Source organism: Triplophysa dalaica, chromosome 8 (assembly GCF_015846415.1).
Source record: "Triplophysa dalaica isolate WHDGS20190420 chromosome 8, ASM1584641v1, whole genome shotgun sequence".
NCBI classification, from domain to species: domain Eukaryota; kingdom Metazoa; phylum Chordata; class Actinopteri; order Cypriniformes; family Nemacheilidae; genus Triplophysa; species Triplophysa dalaica.
In genome coordinates this window covers 17646203-17665596 of record NC_079549.1, presented here as the reverse complement: position 1 = coordinate 17665596, position 19394 = coordinate 17646203, and the positions used below count along the sequence as shown (strand labels likewise).

The following is a 19394-nucleotide window of genomic DNA, read 5'->3' as shown; positions in this document are numbered from 1 at the left end:
AACTTTTAAACAAAGTAGTTCACTTAACTTAATTCACTGAGTAAAGTCACATGTTTACCAATCTAAAATCTTTTGTTCAGCTGATTGAGTTTTTATAGTTAAAAAAACTTACAAAATTATACAATTTCAACTTTTAATGTTATTTTCACTTGACTTAATAAAGTATGTTCAGTTGACTAAAAATGTTGATTACAAGGTAAAAAAATTAAGATACTACAGGCTTGATATTTTGGTCCAGGTTTTATTTTAAACCAGCAGCAACACTTTGGTGTGGAAATGGAAAAAACAAACATGTTTACCACTTTAGCCATACTCCTTATCATTAAAAAAGAAATAAAAAAAAAAGAGTAGGCAGAAGAATAAAACATTTTTTTTAAAGAGTACTTTTACATTCAAAGTGTTTAGATTCCACTGGTCATAAATACTTAAAATGTTCTATCTTTTAAATGTTTTACATTTTAAATTGTAAACACTGAATATGTTACAACTGAGCAGCTTTATACCATAAGCAAGTTAACGTTTGTGCTGTAAGTGCTGAAACAGTGGCACCAATGTTTATCACAACCTCAAGTTAACAGTTTAAACAAAAATGAGTCAAACAAAATGCAAGCAAATTGCAAAAAAAAAAAACTATCTACTTGCATCTTAAATGTAAGATACAAACATCTCACAAATGCATCTCACAGTAATAGCTTAGTTTTGAGGGTCTGTACCCTGGCAGAGCAATGAGTGCCCATCTCCATAAACACTTTCTCAATAACCTCAAAAGTGTATTTCAGTTGCTTTGGGTACTCAAAGTCCAAGGCAAACAGAAGGCCAAACAGGTATGCAAGTGCAGACTGCAAGTCTGGAGCATCTCTCAGTACAATACCTCCTCCAACACAACAGCAAATTTTGTGACACTGGGCAGTGTGCTGGGGGGGGCATCATCTTCAATTACAATAAGGATTCCCACCTTCATCCCTCTGGTCTGTCTGTCCTCTGGAGTCTTGTCCTTATAATAAAAAGAATAAATCAATATCACTTGACACCAACAAACAATAACAACAAAAATGAACTATAAAGTATCCTATACCAATGTGCTCTTAGGTATGCATCCCATTTGCAGAATCAGCAAGATGTTTATCATTTTATATAGTAAATACACAAATTACAATTGGCTCTTTTTTGATTTAGTACTACCCTGAATAAGCTATATCACAAAAAAGCAATTATAACAACTAAGATGGTATATTTTCAGTCATTATTCAGTTTCATTGCAAAATCTACCACAAAATATAAGTGATTGGTGACTGAGGCTGTCATGTTAACTGTAATAAATTTCATACCCAATCATTGACCAAATTCATGTTGTATTTGAAAAAATATACTTTGAATCAAAAATGATTCAATGAATCATCAAAACAATTTGTTTGCTGTTAACACAAAAATTCTCATTCCTATTAATCACTCATGGTCATGTGGCAAGATGTTGTATATCTGTTGAAGTAATGAAACATACTCACCAGGCATGTTTTAAAAAGTACAGAGGAATCTTGTCATAGAAACATGGGGAGACCTTCCAGGACGGTTTGCATTCTGTGAGTCACAATATTTGTGGTCTAAAAAAATGGGTACAAAACAACAACAAACAAAAAAATATTGTAATGCACTGTTATTAATTTAAACTTTTTATGAGTTTGCATGTATGTTTGAAGTCATAAAGCCTCTGCTAATGAGCCAATGAATAAAATTAGATGGGTTAAATAGGAAATCAGTATTGTATGCAGTATACTAAGTTCAGAACCAAAATCAGTCTAATCAGCTAGTGAACACTTGACATACATTGTCATATTCCTTCAAAAATATCTTCCAAAAATGTTCTTTATAGAAAATAAAATAGCAAATGGCTCTGATTAATCTGTTTTTAAAATTATCTATCTATTGGTAACTTTGACATTAACAAGTTACCTGCTGATCAAGATTGTTGAGAAGATCTTCCATTTCTGTTCCAAATGCCCCCTTTCTTGCTCTGTATGGCTTGAAGAGTTGCGGAGTGTGCTCGTGTATTGATGCTCTGAATGTCTCAAGGAGGTCCACACTAGTGATGTTTGAACTCATTACATAACTGGTGATAGAAATAAAACAGGTCTTGGTTGTAACATTGTTTAGCCTTTCCTCCTCCAGAGAATCATCAGACTGGCGTTTAGGATGATCTGCAAATAGAGACATGTTTGTATTAATGTATCACAATTTGTGGTAATAATAATAATTCATTACATTTATATGGCGCTTTTCTATGTACTCAAAGCGCTTTACATGGAAGGGGGAATCTCCTCTGGTACTTTGAATTCGATCAAGACACAAGTTTAAATGCATATTTTTGGATAGCAAAATACATTTGCAAATCAGTTCAAATTCATTGATTTTTGCACATGTATTTGTTAATAATATTAAATCTAAATCAACTCTATAAAATGATACTTACTTTAAATGAGACGATTGCAGTCTTGTCGACACCGTCGAGTAGTCTGCAAAACACGTGAGAGCCTAGCCAGGCTTCGAAGGACACAGGATTTTTTTTTGCAGATGTTTATTGCCTGTGATCTCAGTCTGAAACGTTAAAATTCTAATATTAGGCCACTGTAGCGTGTGTGAATTTAAATTTAAGATAAAGAGTCGACTTTAAAATATTTCTTTATATTTGTGTACTGCAAAAAATGCCAAATTAAATAGTAAATGTGTCAGTGCAATAACGTCAAAGTTACTTTGAAATAAACAAACTTGTTCTTAACTTAACTTACCACGATTGCATCAGGTTCTATTCTAAAATTTGTACATGCTATATGCTGAAGTTGGGAGACTTGTTAAAAGTTAAGCATCCTCGCGGCAAAAAAAATATACAGTGCATAACTAGCCGTAACCACGGCTCTGCGATCAAGCAGATACATGCTACTTTTACACAATACTTCAATGCATATAGCCTACTTATTACTTACATAAAACGATGGCTTTGAGTAGAAACACGTTGGCTGTGAGTAGATCCATTAGTCTCGCACGCAGATGCTAAAATGTCTCCTTCGTCCAGTCTCTGTCCGTTGGCGCGCGCTTCATTGCACATGCGCCAACCTCGTGATCGTTACAATGCGCATGCTCCAACCTCCAACCCAACTTCTATGGTTGTTAACTTGCATTTATTAATCGAATTTACAAGTAATAATATGTTAGTCCAACGGTTGTTGAACCACCTTCTTTTCACTGGTTAAGTCAACTTTTTTGCATTTATTTGTCCAGTTAACTAAAAGATAATCATTAGTCTAACTTTTTGTGAGTTGGATTTTTTACAGTGCACTGATCATATGGATGTGTACAGTAATGGTTTACACTCTTTAATCTAATATTGTTAAATTGCTGGAATATCCACAGCATTAACAACAAAGAGGCCGGATTATCTGTCCATCAAATGCATGTTAAAGTTGAGATCGTTGGAATAACGATAAACTCACTGCAAGTTTTTTTTTATAGAAAATCGTCCTAAATCTTCCAAAAAAAACATTCTTTCCTCCAGGGGGCCTCTCAGAGCAAGTTCGCACAGTAGGCCCTGATTGAGATTACAAGATTTTTTTGACATTTGCATTTAAGCATTTAGCAGACGCTTTATCCAAAGCAATTTTCTCCTTTTCAATAAATGTCTCATATTTCTGACGTGTATTTCTACCTTTTCTGTAAGTCACTTTGGATAAAAGTGTCTGCTATATGACTAAATGTAAATGTACCTTTATATTGTTTATATTTTCTAAAAATGTTTGACTGTTGCATATTTTGTCATGGTGTGCATTTAAATTCCACAAATGTTTATATCTGTCCTGTACATACTGTGTATGGGTAGCTAACGAATAAATCTTACATTTGTCCAAAATTATCACTAAAGGGAAGATGCTGAAGATAAGCTCATTGTAACTGGTGTAAATTGTGCTTTAACGTATTTGCATTTGTATTGTTTGTTTGTGATATATGTAATTGTGTGTGAATTTATTCACAATCAAGTCATTCAAAACATGTTGGAGTTTCTGTACAACACAAAAGATGTTTTGAGTGGTTTTGTGGACAGACAAAGGAATCCAAAGGGTCAAAAGTTTTTTGGTTACCAACGTTTTTTAAAACATATTCTGTGTTCTGCAGAGGTCACAAAAAATCATACAGGTATTGAATGTCATGATTGTGTGAAGAACGGACAATGATTTAAATTTTTGAATGAACTGTTCCTTTAAAATGGGGGTTTTGCTTTTTCCCAACTGCAACTACAAGTCATCACATGACAACAGTGTAAAAACACCACAGACATATTAAAGACACCCTTATTTTAATACTTATACTTTCATGTCATTATCATCCATCATAATTAAACTCATTGTACATCAAAAAAGTATTCAATAGTTTACCTTTATGCATTCTGATAGTCATCAATTTTCATAATTCATATTTTAATTATACAATGCAATTGAAATTTTCATGACCTTTATCTCTCAAAAGACATTGGAACTGAGAGGAGTTGAGGGTGGGATCGGGTGGAGGAGAATCCTCCTCATACAGCAGAGGCTTGGAACTAATAAGCAATGAGAGGGACACAACACCCGAATAGTTTATTTTTCTTCCATGGGCAGTTTGAGTTATTTGCCAATTGTTGATAACCAAATATTTGAAAAATAGAGCAGTTCGGAGTGAGATATGACTAAACCAGCTGTGTTGTTAAAACTTGACTGACCTTGCACAAGTTGGGTCCATACCAGCCTCTGAAGCTGCTTGTGGAGACTCTGGATATAGTACAGTAACAGAACTGACTGGCTCATCACTATAGACATCTGAAGGTCACGCGAGCATTAAATGCATGGATTTCAAAAATGGAATGATGATTTTCAAAAGCTCAGTAAAATCACATACTAAATTAATATCATTAAATAACCAGGCGGTAGACGCAAAGTGATGAAGTAGCGCAGTAATGCAAAGTGGGCGTGTTTTGAAGCTTAAAAACTGAGTGTACCTGTTTTTATCTGAAGTGATCGAGTTTTCCCTCTAACCTTTTTAAGTCAACTGAATAAACTTGTGAAGAAATACAGACTGTTCTCTTATTTTTTGTCTCTTTTTACATTTATAAAAGAATCTTAACATTACACTTTAAACGATTTGAAAACTATCAGTTGTGCATAAAGGGAAAGTTTAAGATTTGCATTAATGAGTACACAAAATGTGAACTGATTAACACCTCTAGACATCTAATCATCAATTCACTTCTTTTCAAAAGAAATAAGACTAGCAAGGAATGTTTCAGCTTATAGTCCATTTAAGCCCACATCAGAAAATAGAGAATAGACAAAAAATTAGCTGTTACTAATTTAACCCCAGATCATGTTGATTGCTTCTTGCATTGTTTAATAAAGACACATTACTAGTGCTGTATATAAGTCACATTTTTATTTTAACAAAAATCAACAAAAACTCCTGACAAAAACGTATTAACATATTCTTTTTCTGTTACACATAATCTTTTTCTGTTGCACATATTCTTTTTCTGTTACACATAATCTTTTTCTGTTGCACATATTCTTTTTCTGTTGCACATAATCCATTTCTGTTACACATAATCTTTTCTGTTACACAATCTTTTTCTGTTACACATAATCTTTTCTGTTACACAATCTTTTTCTGTTACACAAAATCTTTTTCTGTCACACATAATCTTTTTCTGTTGCACATATTCCTCTTTCTGTTGCACATTAATTTAATTGGATTCCGCTTCATCTGGCATAATATCTATGGAAACCCGGGCTCTTCTCAACAAAAAGCCCATAGTCCATGCCTGTCTGCAGAGACAAATATGAAAAAGATATTAATCACTGTAACTGTCGCTGTTATAGCACTGAAAACATGAACCATCACATTCAGATCTAAAACCTCAGAGACAAACTGAAATCAAATGTAACATTGATAGTGACTGTGCAGGTGTTTTGGCAACTAGAGGCACATACTTCAGTCCTGACGGGTCTCCTCGGCGCTGCCGTTGGTGGACGCGGCTGGAGAGGTCTGGATGGTGGAAAACATGGGAGAAGTGGACGTGATCCTGCAAACAAGCCAGAACAAGACAATTAAATAAAATATGCATTTGCAGCAAGTGGGCATTAGACTTCTAAACAGTCCATGAAGACTTGAGGTGAAGACTTAAGATCATTTGACGTTGTGATGTAAACGGTTTAGTGATCCTAGTCTCTCTCCTACAATATGTGAAGCTCACTCACCTCCGGGGGTCTCCAGGCCTGCAAGAAGCAGCCGAGGGCGCAAAGGCTCAAGCTGAGGGCGTCCTCTATTCAGCAGTTGTGGAAGCGTCAACTGCAGAAGCAAAATGCTTACTGCAGACACTGCGTCCCTCGCAGGCATTTTACAATTTGTTATTAAGTTTAGAACTATATTAAAATGACCTTTATGGTTACCATTAGCCTGTTAAAGCATTGAATCAGTCGCTAATAACTTTACAGTGACTGTTTATTCATTTATTACCTTTCGCGCGGCCTGTTTCCTCTTCCACAGGTCCACCGCAGAGAGAGGTATGATCTCTTCTCTCTTAGCTAAGTCCATAACGATAAATCAGTCAATAAGAGTTTCTGATGCAAAGATGATTGAAGGCATGCACACACAAAATCTATAACAAACACTTACGTGGACTTCTGTGGATGGGAGGAAGTCGCACTTCATCGCAAAATGAGCGTCTGAAAGTAGAGTAAAAAGATTAAAATAGAGACTCTTTCATGTATGTTGTTAATTATGTCTAGAATGATACTTTACCTCGACTCGTCCACCTGGTACGGGCGAGGATATCTCCGCCTGAAATCCATCTGTTAAATTAATCAAGGACACGAAACTCATCAAATGACTATAAAAACTGATCAAGCCTATAGAGTGAGTTGTACAGCGACAATGTTTGTATAATTTAAAAAATACCGTAACCGTGGTAACCAGAGCCGTCGAAAGATGCCAGGTGTTCTACCGCACAGGGCATCGAGCACCAAAAGGCCTCGCGCTTGAACTGAATTTTTTTACTATTTCTCACCCAGCAAAATAAAATGTTTGATGTGTCTGCGTCTATCTATAATTTCATAATACATTAATAATTTTATAACATTATTTTGTTAATTTCGATAAGTCCTAATGTACGTGCTGCGTGCTCGCTCCATGTCGTGCACGTTCTATGTACGTATCTGCTCACTCTGAGGAAGAATTAAATATGGCGGCTGCAGCTCGAGAGCTTGATCGATTTCATCGACACGAGTCATGCGGCGAAAAAATGAAAAGAAAGAAGAATTCCAGAATAAATCTAAGAGGATTATTCATTAAATTTGTGAAACCAAACGTTAGCCACCATGAAGATGCCACTATCAACACTTCTGCTGTTACTACCGTCGAGCCCCGAGAAGACATAACTTTAGTTCAGGGTGAGTAATAAATGTCCGTTGAAAACATTTATAAAAAGGTTTGACATTTTTCGTTACATTGAACCAAGCTTTTTTTCTTCAAACTTTGTAAGGCGGCAGTTTATAATAAGTTATTTTTCTATAACTGTTTTAAATAAAAATAACTGTCAATAGGTTCCACATTTTGTCACTGTCAAATGTATGAACATCTAAATAATAATATACATGAGTATAGCCTAAAAAATTAAATTGTTAATTGAAGTTCAGGGAGTTGTAAGGAATCGCACTTCAACATGTCAAAATAAAGTGAGAGCTGACTTGAGCCGCGAGGTATTGATTTACTGTTGATGTGTTAATCCATCTGATTTGTCCAATTCAGTGTACAGTTAATGTGAATGATAAAGTTTCCATTTTAAATTATGCTGTTAAATTTACTTAACGAAGAGACGCGAAGGCATTACTGATCAAATAAGAGCCCATCTGGATACATCATATGGATGTGAACAGTAATGGTTTACCCTCTTTAATCTAATGCTGTTAAATTGCTGAAATATCCACAGCAACAAAGAGGCCGGATGATCTGTCCTTCAAATGCGTGTGAAAGTTGCGAACGTTGGAATAACGATAAACTCACTGCAAATTTGTTTTGGAAAATCGTCTTAAAACTTTCTAAAAAACATTATTTCCTCCAGGGGGCATCGCGACATTTGTATTTAATCATTTAGCAGACGCTTTATCCAAAGCAATTTACAAATGAAAGAGAATTTTTCATTTTCTCGGTGAGCTATAAACAATAATTTTTGACAAAAATTTTGATCATTTTTGAAGTAGCTGATGAAGTGGCTGATATTCGTTTCTTGCATGACTGCATGAGAGAAGTAAATCGGAAAAGATAATTTGGCACAAACTATAACTGATAGAATTTTTTAAAACTACAATACTGATTTCTTGTTATTAATTCAATGAAAAGTTGTAAATAGAAAAATTAGAACTTTATTTAAACAAAAACTGCTCTAGCTGCTTTCTTGGCCGCCATTTTGTTTTTTTAACTCGATCTTGCTCAACCAATCACATCTCCCCCTGGGTTGACAGATTGGTCGAACGTTTGTAGTGAGGCCAGCAGCAGCCCAGTGGCCCAGTGACCCCACTCACTGCATGTGCCTCTGAATCTAAAAAATGAATCTCTTCTCTTCGGAGCACTTGGTCTTAAAGTCTATACAGAGGATGCAGGAGAATAAAACAAAGAGAATACTTTGTGAATCAGATGCAAAGAGAATTACAATCCAGAGATTTTTGTGAATGCTTCAAATATTACCATCAGAAAATCTAAAGCCTAACGCCCCCTTCATTACACAGATATGGGGATATGGGGTTGCATATGGGGAAGACATGTTGTTCTTCGTGGTTGAGTCAGTTTTCAATTTTACCCCAGCAGCTGTGTTTTTGCTACTGAGTGTCGGTGAAAGATTTGCAGTGACTACCGGTAATCCAAAAACCACTCATATCATTGTAGTCACATATGAATGCTTACAGGCTCTGCACTGCTTGTTTTCACACATTACCAAATGAGCATGCTCTGAAGCAATGATCTTTGATAATTTTAAGGGGTCATTTCACAAAAACCATACGTTGTCCATGTTTACGTGCTAAAATAGATTCTCTGGTGCATCTGCCAACTCAGAAAAATGACAACTTCTTTTATGTCAGCCTCTATCTCTGCAAACCTGTGAGAAACGAGCGGTTCAGATTTCGCTCACTTTCTTACATAGGCATTAGTTCTTATTATAATATTTCCGCCCCTTTTATGAACGTGTCCATTCATGGCGCTGCCGCCATTTTTGTTTATGCGTGTCTGAAGTTCTAACACCATGGCAAAAGTAAGCAGAGCAAATCATGCTAACTCTTTTACTGTTGGCTGCACAGACCAACAGAGACCACTGTTCCTAGCCTTACAGTAAACAAGAGAGCAATGGATTTATTTTGTTTTCAATGGAAATACTCCACACTGAACGAGGCAAAGCTCCAAAAAAAGACATTGTAAGTACCGGTATTTTTATAGTAAGAACTCATGGAGGTGTGGCAACATAAAAATAGATGAAATGTCACTTCGACACGTTTGTCCGTTCCCTTTTAGAATATTTATTAAGAGGTTACAATTACACGTTTAAATTTCTCAGATTTCTGACTTGTATTTCTACCTTCTCTGTAAGTCGCTTTGGTTAAAAGCGTCTGCTAAATGACAAAATGTAAATGTTCCTTATATTGTTTATATTTTCTAAAAATGTTTGACTGTTACATATTTTGTCATGGTGTGCATTTAAATTCCTCAAATGTTTATATATATCCTGTACATACTGTATATGGGTAGCTAACGAATAAATCTTACATTTGTCCAATAGTATCACTAAAGCGAAGATGCTGAAGATAAACTCATTGTAACTGGTGTAAATTGTGCTTGAACGTACTTGCATTTGTATTGTTTGTTTGTTGTATATGTAATTGTGCTTAAATCTCTGTAATGTTTTATTTACTGTCAGACAGCCTGCCTTAAGAAATATGAACTAAAGTGTTTTCAATTGTTTTCTAGACGGACCAGTATTACTGTTACCTATCGGTAAAACGGCTGACTGCCTTAGTTCATGCTGCTGCTATGTCTTCTGTAATTATATATTACAAGTGAGTTTGCACAATATTTAATTCAGTATTATGTCATGTATAATATTGCTGTTTTCTGATGTTCACATTGTTTGAATTGTTCGGCTTTAGCGGTTATTTGCGGACGTGATTGCCGCAATTTTTCTGCTGAGTCATCAGACATATAGCGCTACATGTAGCCATCACGAACAGGTTTATACTTAATTACTTGTAGAAGTATATTATTAAATCATGTTCACTGTATTAGTGTTCATATTGCAGTCATAAGGAAAGACATTTGTTATATATTTGTAGGCCTACTAAGCATATTTGCATGACGAGTGCTATTGTTCTTATGTTAATATTATCAGCTGTGGTTGTTGATCATTTGTAAATTGTAATTATTTCTCTTGTTTCTTTGTAGAACACATTTAAACTCATATTGGATACGTGCATAAATTGGATGATTAATAAATGCCTCAAAGACTTCCTTCCTTCACTCTTGGTTCTCTAACCGGAATCTGGTTCATACTTTGCCGCCTCAACCAGTTAAATTTTGAGAGCAACATAAAGCCAGAATGGACCCAGCAGTAAGTGATGCAGAGACAACAGAAAGACCTTGCAGCAGGACAAATCTGCCACCTCAGCTGGATGAATATGAGGTTGGATACCAGGGGACCCTCCTCCTAAAGCTTCTACCTCCTGTCCTAGCCAGCATGGAAGCAGTTCCAGGAAGACGTCTCATAGCGACACCATCTCTCATTCCAGGACCAGCAGGCGTTCAGTTACCTCATGAGGCCTTTACCTACAGAGCTCTCTATGTTCCAGACTGCTGCTTTGGAGTAAGAATTTAGCAGAGGCAGTTTGACAGTCTCAGGCAACAGGTAGAGGAAGATTCACTTGCAGACAGGGAATATCAGTGGCTGCAGAAACAAGTTAAAGAAGCTCAGTGCATCCAGGAGGAGGCTCTCACAGCAAAGGAGACTTTGTCCAAACATCTAGAAAGACAAAAAAGCTGCAAGAAGCAGAGACTGAGCTAGAGGTAGCGAAGCTCGTATCATACATGCTTACTTTAGACTCTGGCTCATCCACTCATCCAATCCCTTCAGGCTCACCAGTTGGCTCTTTGGATCCCACTCAACTTATTCATAGCAGCCCAGCTGTGTGTCCACAGTCTTCCTCCTTGCATCAGCAGCTCTCCTCCCAATTCCTAGTGTTGGCACTGCAGCCCATCACAGCCACACTTACAAGTCCATATGTGATACAACAGGCATTATTCCCTCCAGTGACACCGCGTGCTCATCCAGTGCAGCCTCCAGTTACCGGCCAGCGGATATCAGCCCTGTCACCTCATGCTCCAAGCTTTACTCAACCATCCTCATTCGTGCACCTCCCCCACACTGGGCATTCTGCATACCCGGGTACAGAGCTACTGTTCGCCTCGGCTTATGGCATCCCACAACCTAAGCTCCCAGTGTTTGAAAGTGGTAATGAGAGTGACTTCGCCTTGTTCAAATTGGTATTGGACAATTTGTTGAGTAACCACAGCTATCTTAGTGAGCAATACAAATACCATGTCTTGTTAAGACATTTGAAACATCCCAGTGCTCAGCAGCAATCTAAATCCTACATGTACCATCCGCATCCATACTCTGCTGCCCTGCAGGCACTTCAAGATAAGTACGGGCAGACACAACAACTTGTGCAATCAGAGCTGGGCTCCATCATGAACAGTCCGTCACTTAAACTGGGTGATGCAAATGCCTTTGATTCCTTTGCACTTTCTATACAATCATTAGTTGGCATGCTGAGGACTCTGAACAATCTACGCTCTGTTGAGATCCTTGAGCCTACCATGAGGAACATTTACAAAACTTTGACATGTCAGTACGACCCCTTGGGGTTCATTATCCCATTCACAACAAGAGCCAAAGTCATTATCCAAGACCTCTGGAAGCACAACCTTGGTTGGGATGACCCCATAGAGCCATTACCTTTAAGAGAGAAGTGGCTCGCTTGGGTAGCCGAACTTCCAACTTCCTCAGCTGCAGTTCTCTCGAGCATACACCCCAGCCTCTGCGGACAATCCTTCAGCCATTCGAGAGCTTCATGCCTTTAACTATGCCACGGAAAGAGCCTATGGTTCTGTTGCTTACTTTCGCACCACAGTTGAGCAAGGACAAGTTATTGTAAACTTTGTCTTGGCCAGATCAAGAGTGGCTCCTCGTAATTTTTTGTCTATGCCTCGTTGGATGCCCAGTTGGCCAAGGTGATCCGAGCGGAGTTGACCTTACCTATCCACAGGGTCACTTTTTGGTACGACTCTACCACTGTGTTAAAATGGCTGACATCGGAGCCCTGCCGATACAAAGTGTTTGTGGGGATACACATGGCAGAGATACAGACTCTAACAAAGATGGCTGAATGGAGATACAGTATGTGGATATGGGTCATAACCAAAAGTTGGCAAGCCCTCATCAGTGGAGTTTAGGACCAGCCTTTATGATTCAGCCACCCGACCATTGGCCATCCATGCCTAAAACTGAAGAAAAACCTGATTGCAGTGAAATAAAGAAGTCTGCCTTTATTGGAAATGTTTCAGTACCTAGCAATCCTCTTCCTGATCCAGTTCAATTCCACAAATGGCAAGAGCTTGTCCAGTCCACTGTTAGATCCCTGCATGGGGTGGCTGCAACAAACACTGACCATCCTAAGGAGGTCTTCGATTACATTAAGGTGGAGAAGCTTCTTCTGGCACGGGCTCAAATGGATTCATTTCTTACTGAGGTCATGGCTTTAAAGACTGGACATCCTATTCCACATAAGTCGTTTTGTCTCACTTGCCCCTGAGTATGATGATGCCACTGGTCTTAATAGAGTGGGTGGAAGGCTACGGCATGCCAGTGACCTCGACCTAGAGGCCATAAACCCAATTGTGTTAGACCCTAGGTGCTAGACCCTAGGAGCCACCAAGCTGCTAATTAAAGACACTGATCAGCGACTCCTTCACCCTGGCTCAGAACGGGTTCTAGCTGAACTGCGGCGCCAGTATTGGGTACTCGGAGGCAGAGAAGCAGTTCGTAAACACAGACTTTAATCTTTTTACTCCACTTTCAGAGACTTATTTTGTGTGGGAGTGTGACTTCCTCCTATTCACAGAAGTCCATGTAAGTGTTTGTTATAGATTTTGTGTGTGTATGCCTTCAATCATCTTTGCATCTGAAACACTTTTTATTGATTGATTTATCGTTATGGACTTGGCTAAGAGAGAAGACATATTTTATTTAATTGTCTTGTTCTGGCTTGTTTGCAGTGTCACTTCCACTTCTGCCAAGTTTCCCACCATCAAGACGTGTTCAACCGCGTCCCCCAAAGGCAGTGCCGAGGAGACCCCTCAGGACTAAAGTATGTGCCTCTAGTTGCCAAAACACCTGCACATGTCACAATGTTTCATTTGATTTTAGTTTGTCTCTGAGGTTTTAGATCTGAATGTGATGGATGGTTCATGTTTTCACTGCTGGCACTGGCAAAAATATCTCTCCCTGTAATTCATTTCTTCAATTAAACTCTTATTAAAGTTATTAAATTTCAGTTATCTATGCCTTAAAGAAGACAAACAAACTACAACAGTATTTTTTACTAGCCTATTTGTAGCCTACTGCATTTGAAAGAAAAATCCTTAATTTAATGACAGAACATGGAAAATAACAAAACAGATTTCAACAGTACTTTTATACTTTTAAATGTTCTTTTATTTCGAGAAATGTTTTTTGTGCTTGAATCTGTGGAACCCCTCTGTCTTCCTGGGAATTAGAATGGTTATCTGTAAACAAGTGAAAAACATTTTTTTTATTCTTAATACAATTTAAGAAACATTGTGCCTTGTGCAAGTCATTTTTAAATGACAAGAGTACAAATGTTTTCATTTGTATTAATACGAGCTGTGGGAAAGACAGCGCTTTTTCTGGCTCTGTTAAGCTGTGAAGTGCCGGGTCACGTGACCTTCCAGCCGCAGCTCATGCCAGCAAAACTGAAGATTGAACCCCTACAGGTTATATGGTGTGAGTTTCATTTGGGCAGAGTAGGAGCTTGTAAACGAGTCTCATGTGTGGGACGATCTGTTGTACGCATTTGGGTGCACGTCTCATATTCGTGTACATGTATGCTTTTCAAGTGGTGAAAGAGATTGCTGGTGTTTCCACCTTTGGCTGCAACAACACGGCGACACAGGTCGATGTCGGAGATTTTGAACCCAAACCAGTTCCATACGACAGAGGAGCTCCCCCCCCTTTTTTTAACTAATTCCTACTCGTGCTTTTCAACAATCTCATTTCCTGTGCATTCGCTCATCTTTTTCACTCAAATCTCACTTTCACTCTCATGAATTCGCCAACGCAAGCTGCATTTTCTTGTGCACACTTGATTGTTGCTGTGGCGTGTTTGAGTAACGTTCGGCGTGTTGTGCTATTGGCTAACTTGGACTGTTACGGCGCTCTCTATTTCATTACTAATGCCTGTGTAGAGAGAAGTTGGACATAGAGGACAAAAGATTAAACGTTCAAACTCGACATATCTTCATTAGCAGTGTAAACGGATGACAAATTTAACAAAATGTTATAAATGCAAAATTAGACTTCACGAATATGTAACGTATGCACGATATAGCAAAATTCATATCATGGTGCAAAATAATACCGGTTGTCACGTACATAACGGTATATCGCCCAGTCCTATTACACATATTCTTTTTCTGTTGCACATAATCATTTTCTGTTACACATATTTCTCTTTCTGTTGCACATTAACTTAGTTGGATCCTACTTCATCTGGCATAATATCTTGTGGAACCCGGGCTGTTCTTTATAGAAAGCCCGAAATCCATGCCAGTCTGCAGAGACAAATATGAAAAGCTATGAATCACTGTAACTGTCGCTGTTATAGCAGTGAAAACATGAACCATCACATTCAGATCTAAAACTTCAGAGACAAACTGAAATCAAATGTAACATTGATAGTGACATGTGCAGGTGTTTTGGCAACTAGAGGCACATACTTCAGTCCTGACGGGTCTCCTCGGCGATGCCGTTGGGGGACACGGTTGAACAGGTCTGGATGGTGGGAAACTTGGCAGAAGTGGACGTGACCCTGCAAACAAGCCAGAACAAGACAATTAATTTAAATATGCATTCGCAACAACTGGGCATTAGACTTCTAAACAGCCCATGAAGACATGAGGTAAAGACTTAAACGGTATAGTGATCCTAGTATCTCTCCTATCTGAACTTCACTCACCTCCGGGGTTCTCCAGACCTGAAAGAATCAGCCGAGGGAGCAAAGGCTCAAACTGAGGGTGCCCTCTATTGAGAATCAAAATGCTTACTGCATACACTGTGTCCCTCGCAGGCATTTTACAATTTTGTTAAGTTTAGAACTATATTAAAATGACCTTTATGGTTCCCTTTATCCTGTTAAAGCATCGAATCAGTCGCTAATAACTTTACAGTGACTGTAAAGTGTGACTGTTTAACATCCTCATGTGCGTTAAAATATATTCATTTATTACCTTTCGCGCGGCCTGTTTCCTCCTCCACAGGTCCACCACAGACAGAGGAATGATCTCTTCTCTTTTAGCTAAGTCCATAACGATAAATCAATCAATCAATAAGAGTTTCTGATGCAAAGATGATTGAAGGCATGCACACACAAAATCTATAACACTTACGTGGACTTCTGTGGATTGGAGGAAGTCGCACTTCATCACAAAATGAGCGTCTGAAAGTAGAGTAAAAAGATTAAAATAGAGACTCTTTCATGTATGTTGTTAATTATGTCTAGAATGATACTTTACCTCGACTCGTCCACCTGGTATGGGCAAGAATATTTCCGCCTGAAATCCATCTGTTAAATTAATCAAGGACACGAAACTCATCAAATGACTATAAAAACTGATCAAGCCTATAGATTGAGTTGTACAGCGACAATGTTTGTATAATTTAAAAAATACCGTAACCGTGGTAACCAGAGCCGTCGAAAGATGCCAGGTGTTCTACCGCACAGGGCATCGAGCACCAAAAGGCCTCGCGCTTGAACTGAATTTTTTTACTATTTCTCACCCAGCAAAATAAAATGTTTGATGTGTCTGCTTCTATATATAATTTCATAATACATTAACAAATTTATAACATTATTTTGTTCATTTCGATCAATCCTAATGTACGTGCTGCGTGCACGCTCCATGTCGTGCACGTTCTATGTACGTATCTGCTCACTCTGAGGAAGAATAAAAAATGTCGGCTGCAGCACGAGAGCTTGATCGATTTCGTCGACACGAGTCATGCGGCGAAAAAATGAAAAGAAAGAATTCCAGAATAAATCTAAGAGGATTATTCATTAAATTTGTGAAACCAAACGTTAGCCACCATGAAGATGCCACTATCAACACTTCTGCTGTTACTACTGATAGATCTGGATGGAAACATACACTTGTTTCTTGTTTATTTTATTATTCTATTTCCTTTATCCCATTTATTAAAATATTCATCATATGTATACATTCCTTTATTTTATTATTCACTTCTATTCTTATTATTTGTTCCTTACTTTCCTGTTGTTTAACCTCATTGAGAGTTGTATTGTGTCTTATAATGATATGAGTATCCGTTGGTCTCCATCTCAAGGTCCATAATAATGTCATGAGACAATGTTTTGATACTGTAATCTTGAATGGTTAAAATCACATATTGAATCTGTTTCTAGTCAGACGAAGTTTGGCAGAGCTTGACTAAGCATCTACGCACATCTGAGATTATTTAATAAATCATTTGTCTGTCTATATAACATCACTTCGTCTCCTGCCTGATGTTCTTCCCTTCAGCTCTATATCTCTCTGGTGGTTGGGTTAAAGGATTGACTCACAACGGAGTTGATATCTCCAGGTGTAATTTGTTCCTGATGTAGAGAGATGTAGTGAAACTGGACTCAAAGTTTAGATCTACAAGCCATATCTCATAGTTGGATCTATCACTACCGTCGAGCCGCGAGAAGACATAACTTTAGTTCTGGGTGATTAATAAGTGTTCGTTGAAAACATTTATAAAAAGGTTTGACATTTTTCGTGACATTGAAACAAGCATTTATTCTTCAAACTTTAGAATGCGACTGTTCCTAATACGTTTTCTGTCTTAAAAGGTTTTAAATAAAAAAACTGTGAATAAATGTCATTTTGTCAATGTCAAATGTTTGAACATCTAAATAATAATATACATGAATATAGCCTAATTTTGTTTATTGTTTATTGAAGTTCAGGGAGTTGTAAGGAATCGCACTTCAACATGTCAAAATAAAGTGAAAGCTGACTTGAACCGCGAGGTATTGATTTACTGTTAATGTGTTAATCCATCTGATTTGTCCAATTCAGTGTACAGTTCATTTGAATGATAAAGTTTCCATTTTAAATTATGCTGTTAAATTTACTTAACGAAGGGACGCGAAGGCATTACTGATCAAATAAGAGCCCATCCCTCCCCGATCTGAATACATCAAATGTAGTGGCGGTCGGTCAATAGGGGGCCGCCCCCTTAAAGTTTGCCAGAGAAGAAAGCTATACTTTAATATTGCAAAAATAAGTTAAATATATATCGCAAAATAATAACGAAATAAAATATTTTATTTGAACTAATAGTTAGTCATATTATCATTTATTTAAAAATAAAAAAATAACGAGTGTTTATTTAGGTTCGTTCATTTTGAAAGCATGTGATTTGAGGCTAAGTTCTAATTGGCTTGTTTCAAATCGTCCTTGGGGCGCAGCTCTCTGCGCCCTAAACCCTCCCACTTTTGTTGTAAACGAATTAATATTGTTTATATATTTTTGGCCTCATGTGATTGGACCGTTCTCAGCGCTTCTCATTACCGCTCAGCATCAGGTTGCCATTTGACTGACAGCAGGTACTGATTAATGTGGAAGCAAGCGAAATTATCTCGAGATGACAGAAAATTCGGTTTTATCTTTACAAGAATACCCGTTCTTATATCCGTGATTTCCTTGATTACTTCATTACTGATAATAAACCCACATTCAATCAAATTCACTGATTCATTGTACATTTATTTGCATGTATATAAACTTCTAAGTAATAATCTGTAATAATGATACATCACCAGATTAATGGCTATATATATATTAATGGCTTTATAGTCTGACAGTTTGTTTACATGGCTCCTTAATGGTTTACACTCTTTAATCTATTGCTGTTAAATTGCTGAAATATCCACAGCATTAACAACAAAGAGGCCGGATTATCTGTCCTTCAAATGCGTGTGACAGTTGCAATCCTTGCAATAACGATAAACTCACTGCAAGTTTTTTTTAGAAAATCGTCCTAAATCTTCCAAATAAAACATTCTTTCCTCCAGGGGTCCTCTCAGAGCAAGTTCGCACAGTGGGCCCTGATTGAGATTACAAGATTTTTCGTTTTGACATTTGCATTTAAGCATTTAGCAGACGCTTTATCCAAAGCAATTTTCTCCTTTTCAATAAATGTCTCATATTTCTGACGTGTATTTCTACCTTCTCTGTAAGTTGCTTTGGATAAAAGCGTCTACTAAATAACTTAATGTAAATTTACCTTATATTGTTTATATTTTCTAAAAATGTTTGACTGTTACAGATTTTGTCATGGTGTGCATTTAAATTCCACAAATGTTTATATCTGTCCTGTACATCCTGTGTATGGGTAGCTAACGAATAAATCTTACATTTGTCCAATATACATTTGTCAAATATTATGACTAAAGGGAAGATGTTGAAGATAAGCTCATTGTAATTGGTCTAAATTGTGCTTTAACGTATTTGCATTTGTATTGTTTGTTTGTGATATTTGTAATTGGGTGTGAATTTATTCACAATCAAGTCATTCAAAACATGTTGGGGTTTCTGTATAACGCAAAAAATGTTTTGAGTGGTTTTGTGGACAGACAATGGAAGTGAACAGGGTCAAGAGTTGTTTGGTTACCAACGTTCTTTAAAACACTCTTTAACTTTTTTCTGTTGGAAGTTGGAACTTGTACATTTCAAGTTTTTTTTTACAAATCTCAATACAAACATGTATGCCACAGCACACTACAAATATTACACAAATTATTTAGTGTTCATACAGCCTTTAAAAAAAAGGAACATAAAGAACAAATTTAATATTTAAAGAACATTTAAACAAAAATTGTAAATAAAAATAATTTAAAATGAGAGGGTCTTAATCTAACATTAAAAGCATATCCAAAATATAAAAAAAAAATTACAGGCACTTTTCATAAACCTGA

At 37.2% G+C, this 19394-nt stretch overlaps 1 protein-coding gene and 1 long non-coding RNA gene across 3 annotated transcripts; one reads left to right on the top strand and one right to left on the bottom strand.

Moving 5' to 3' along the window:
- Nucleotides 1–221: 221 nt before the first annotated feature.
- Nucleotides 222–3064, bottom strand: LOC130427888 (uncharacterized). The gene is made up of 5 exons (XR_008907365.1): nucleotides 2979–3064; nucleotides 2468–2592; nucleotides 1951–2195; nucleotides 1506–1601; nucleotides 222–994 (listed from the first exon to the last, which is right to left on the bottom strand). It is a non-coding gene; the product is annotated as an uncharacterized LOC130427888 (long non-coding RNA).
- A 4258-nt stretch (nucleotides 3065–7322) lies between these two features.
- Nucleotides 7323–13409, top strand: LOC130427939 (uncharacterized). Of its 2 annotated transcripts, XM_056755703.1 has the most exons (4): nucleotides 7323–7463; nucleotides 10030–10118; nucleotides 10209–10289; nucleotides 10501–13409. In XM_056755703.1, exon 4 carries the CDS (start codon nucleotides 11140–11142, stop codon nucleotides 12193–12195), a length of 1056 nt encoding a protein of 351 aa, XP_056611681.1. In that variant the 5' UTR covers nucleotides 7323–7463; nucleotides 10030–10118; nucleotides 10209–10289; nucleotides 10501–11139; the 3' UTR covers nucleotides 12196–13409. The 2 variants fall into 2 exon arrangements, with proteins under 2 accessions (XP_056611681.1, XP_056611679.1); XM_056755701.1 differs by lacking the exon at nucleotides 10209–10289.
- Nucleotides 13410–19394: the final 5985 nt, after the last annotated feature.

Excerpts from the sequence above, each read along its gene's own strand:
- LOC130427939 (XM_056755701.1), top strand. The coding sequence starts at position 11,140 with ATGCTTACTTTAGACTCTGGCTCATCCACTCATCCAATCCCTTCAGGC.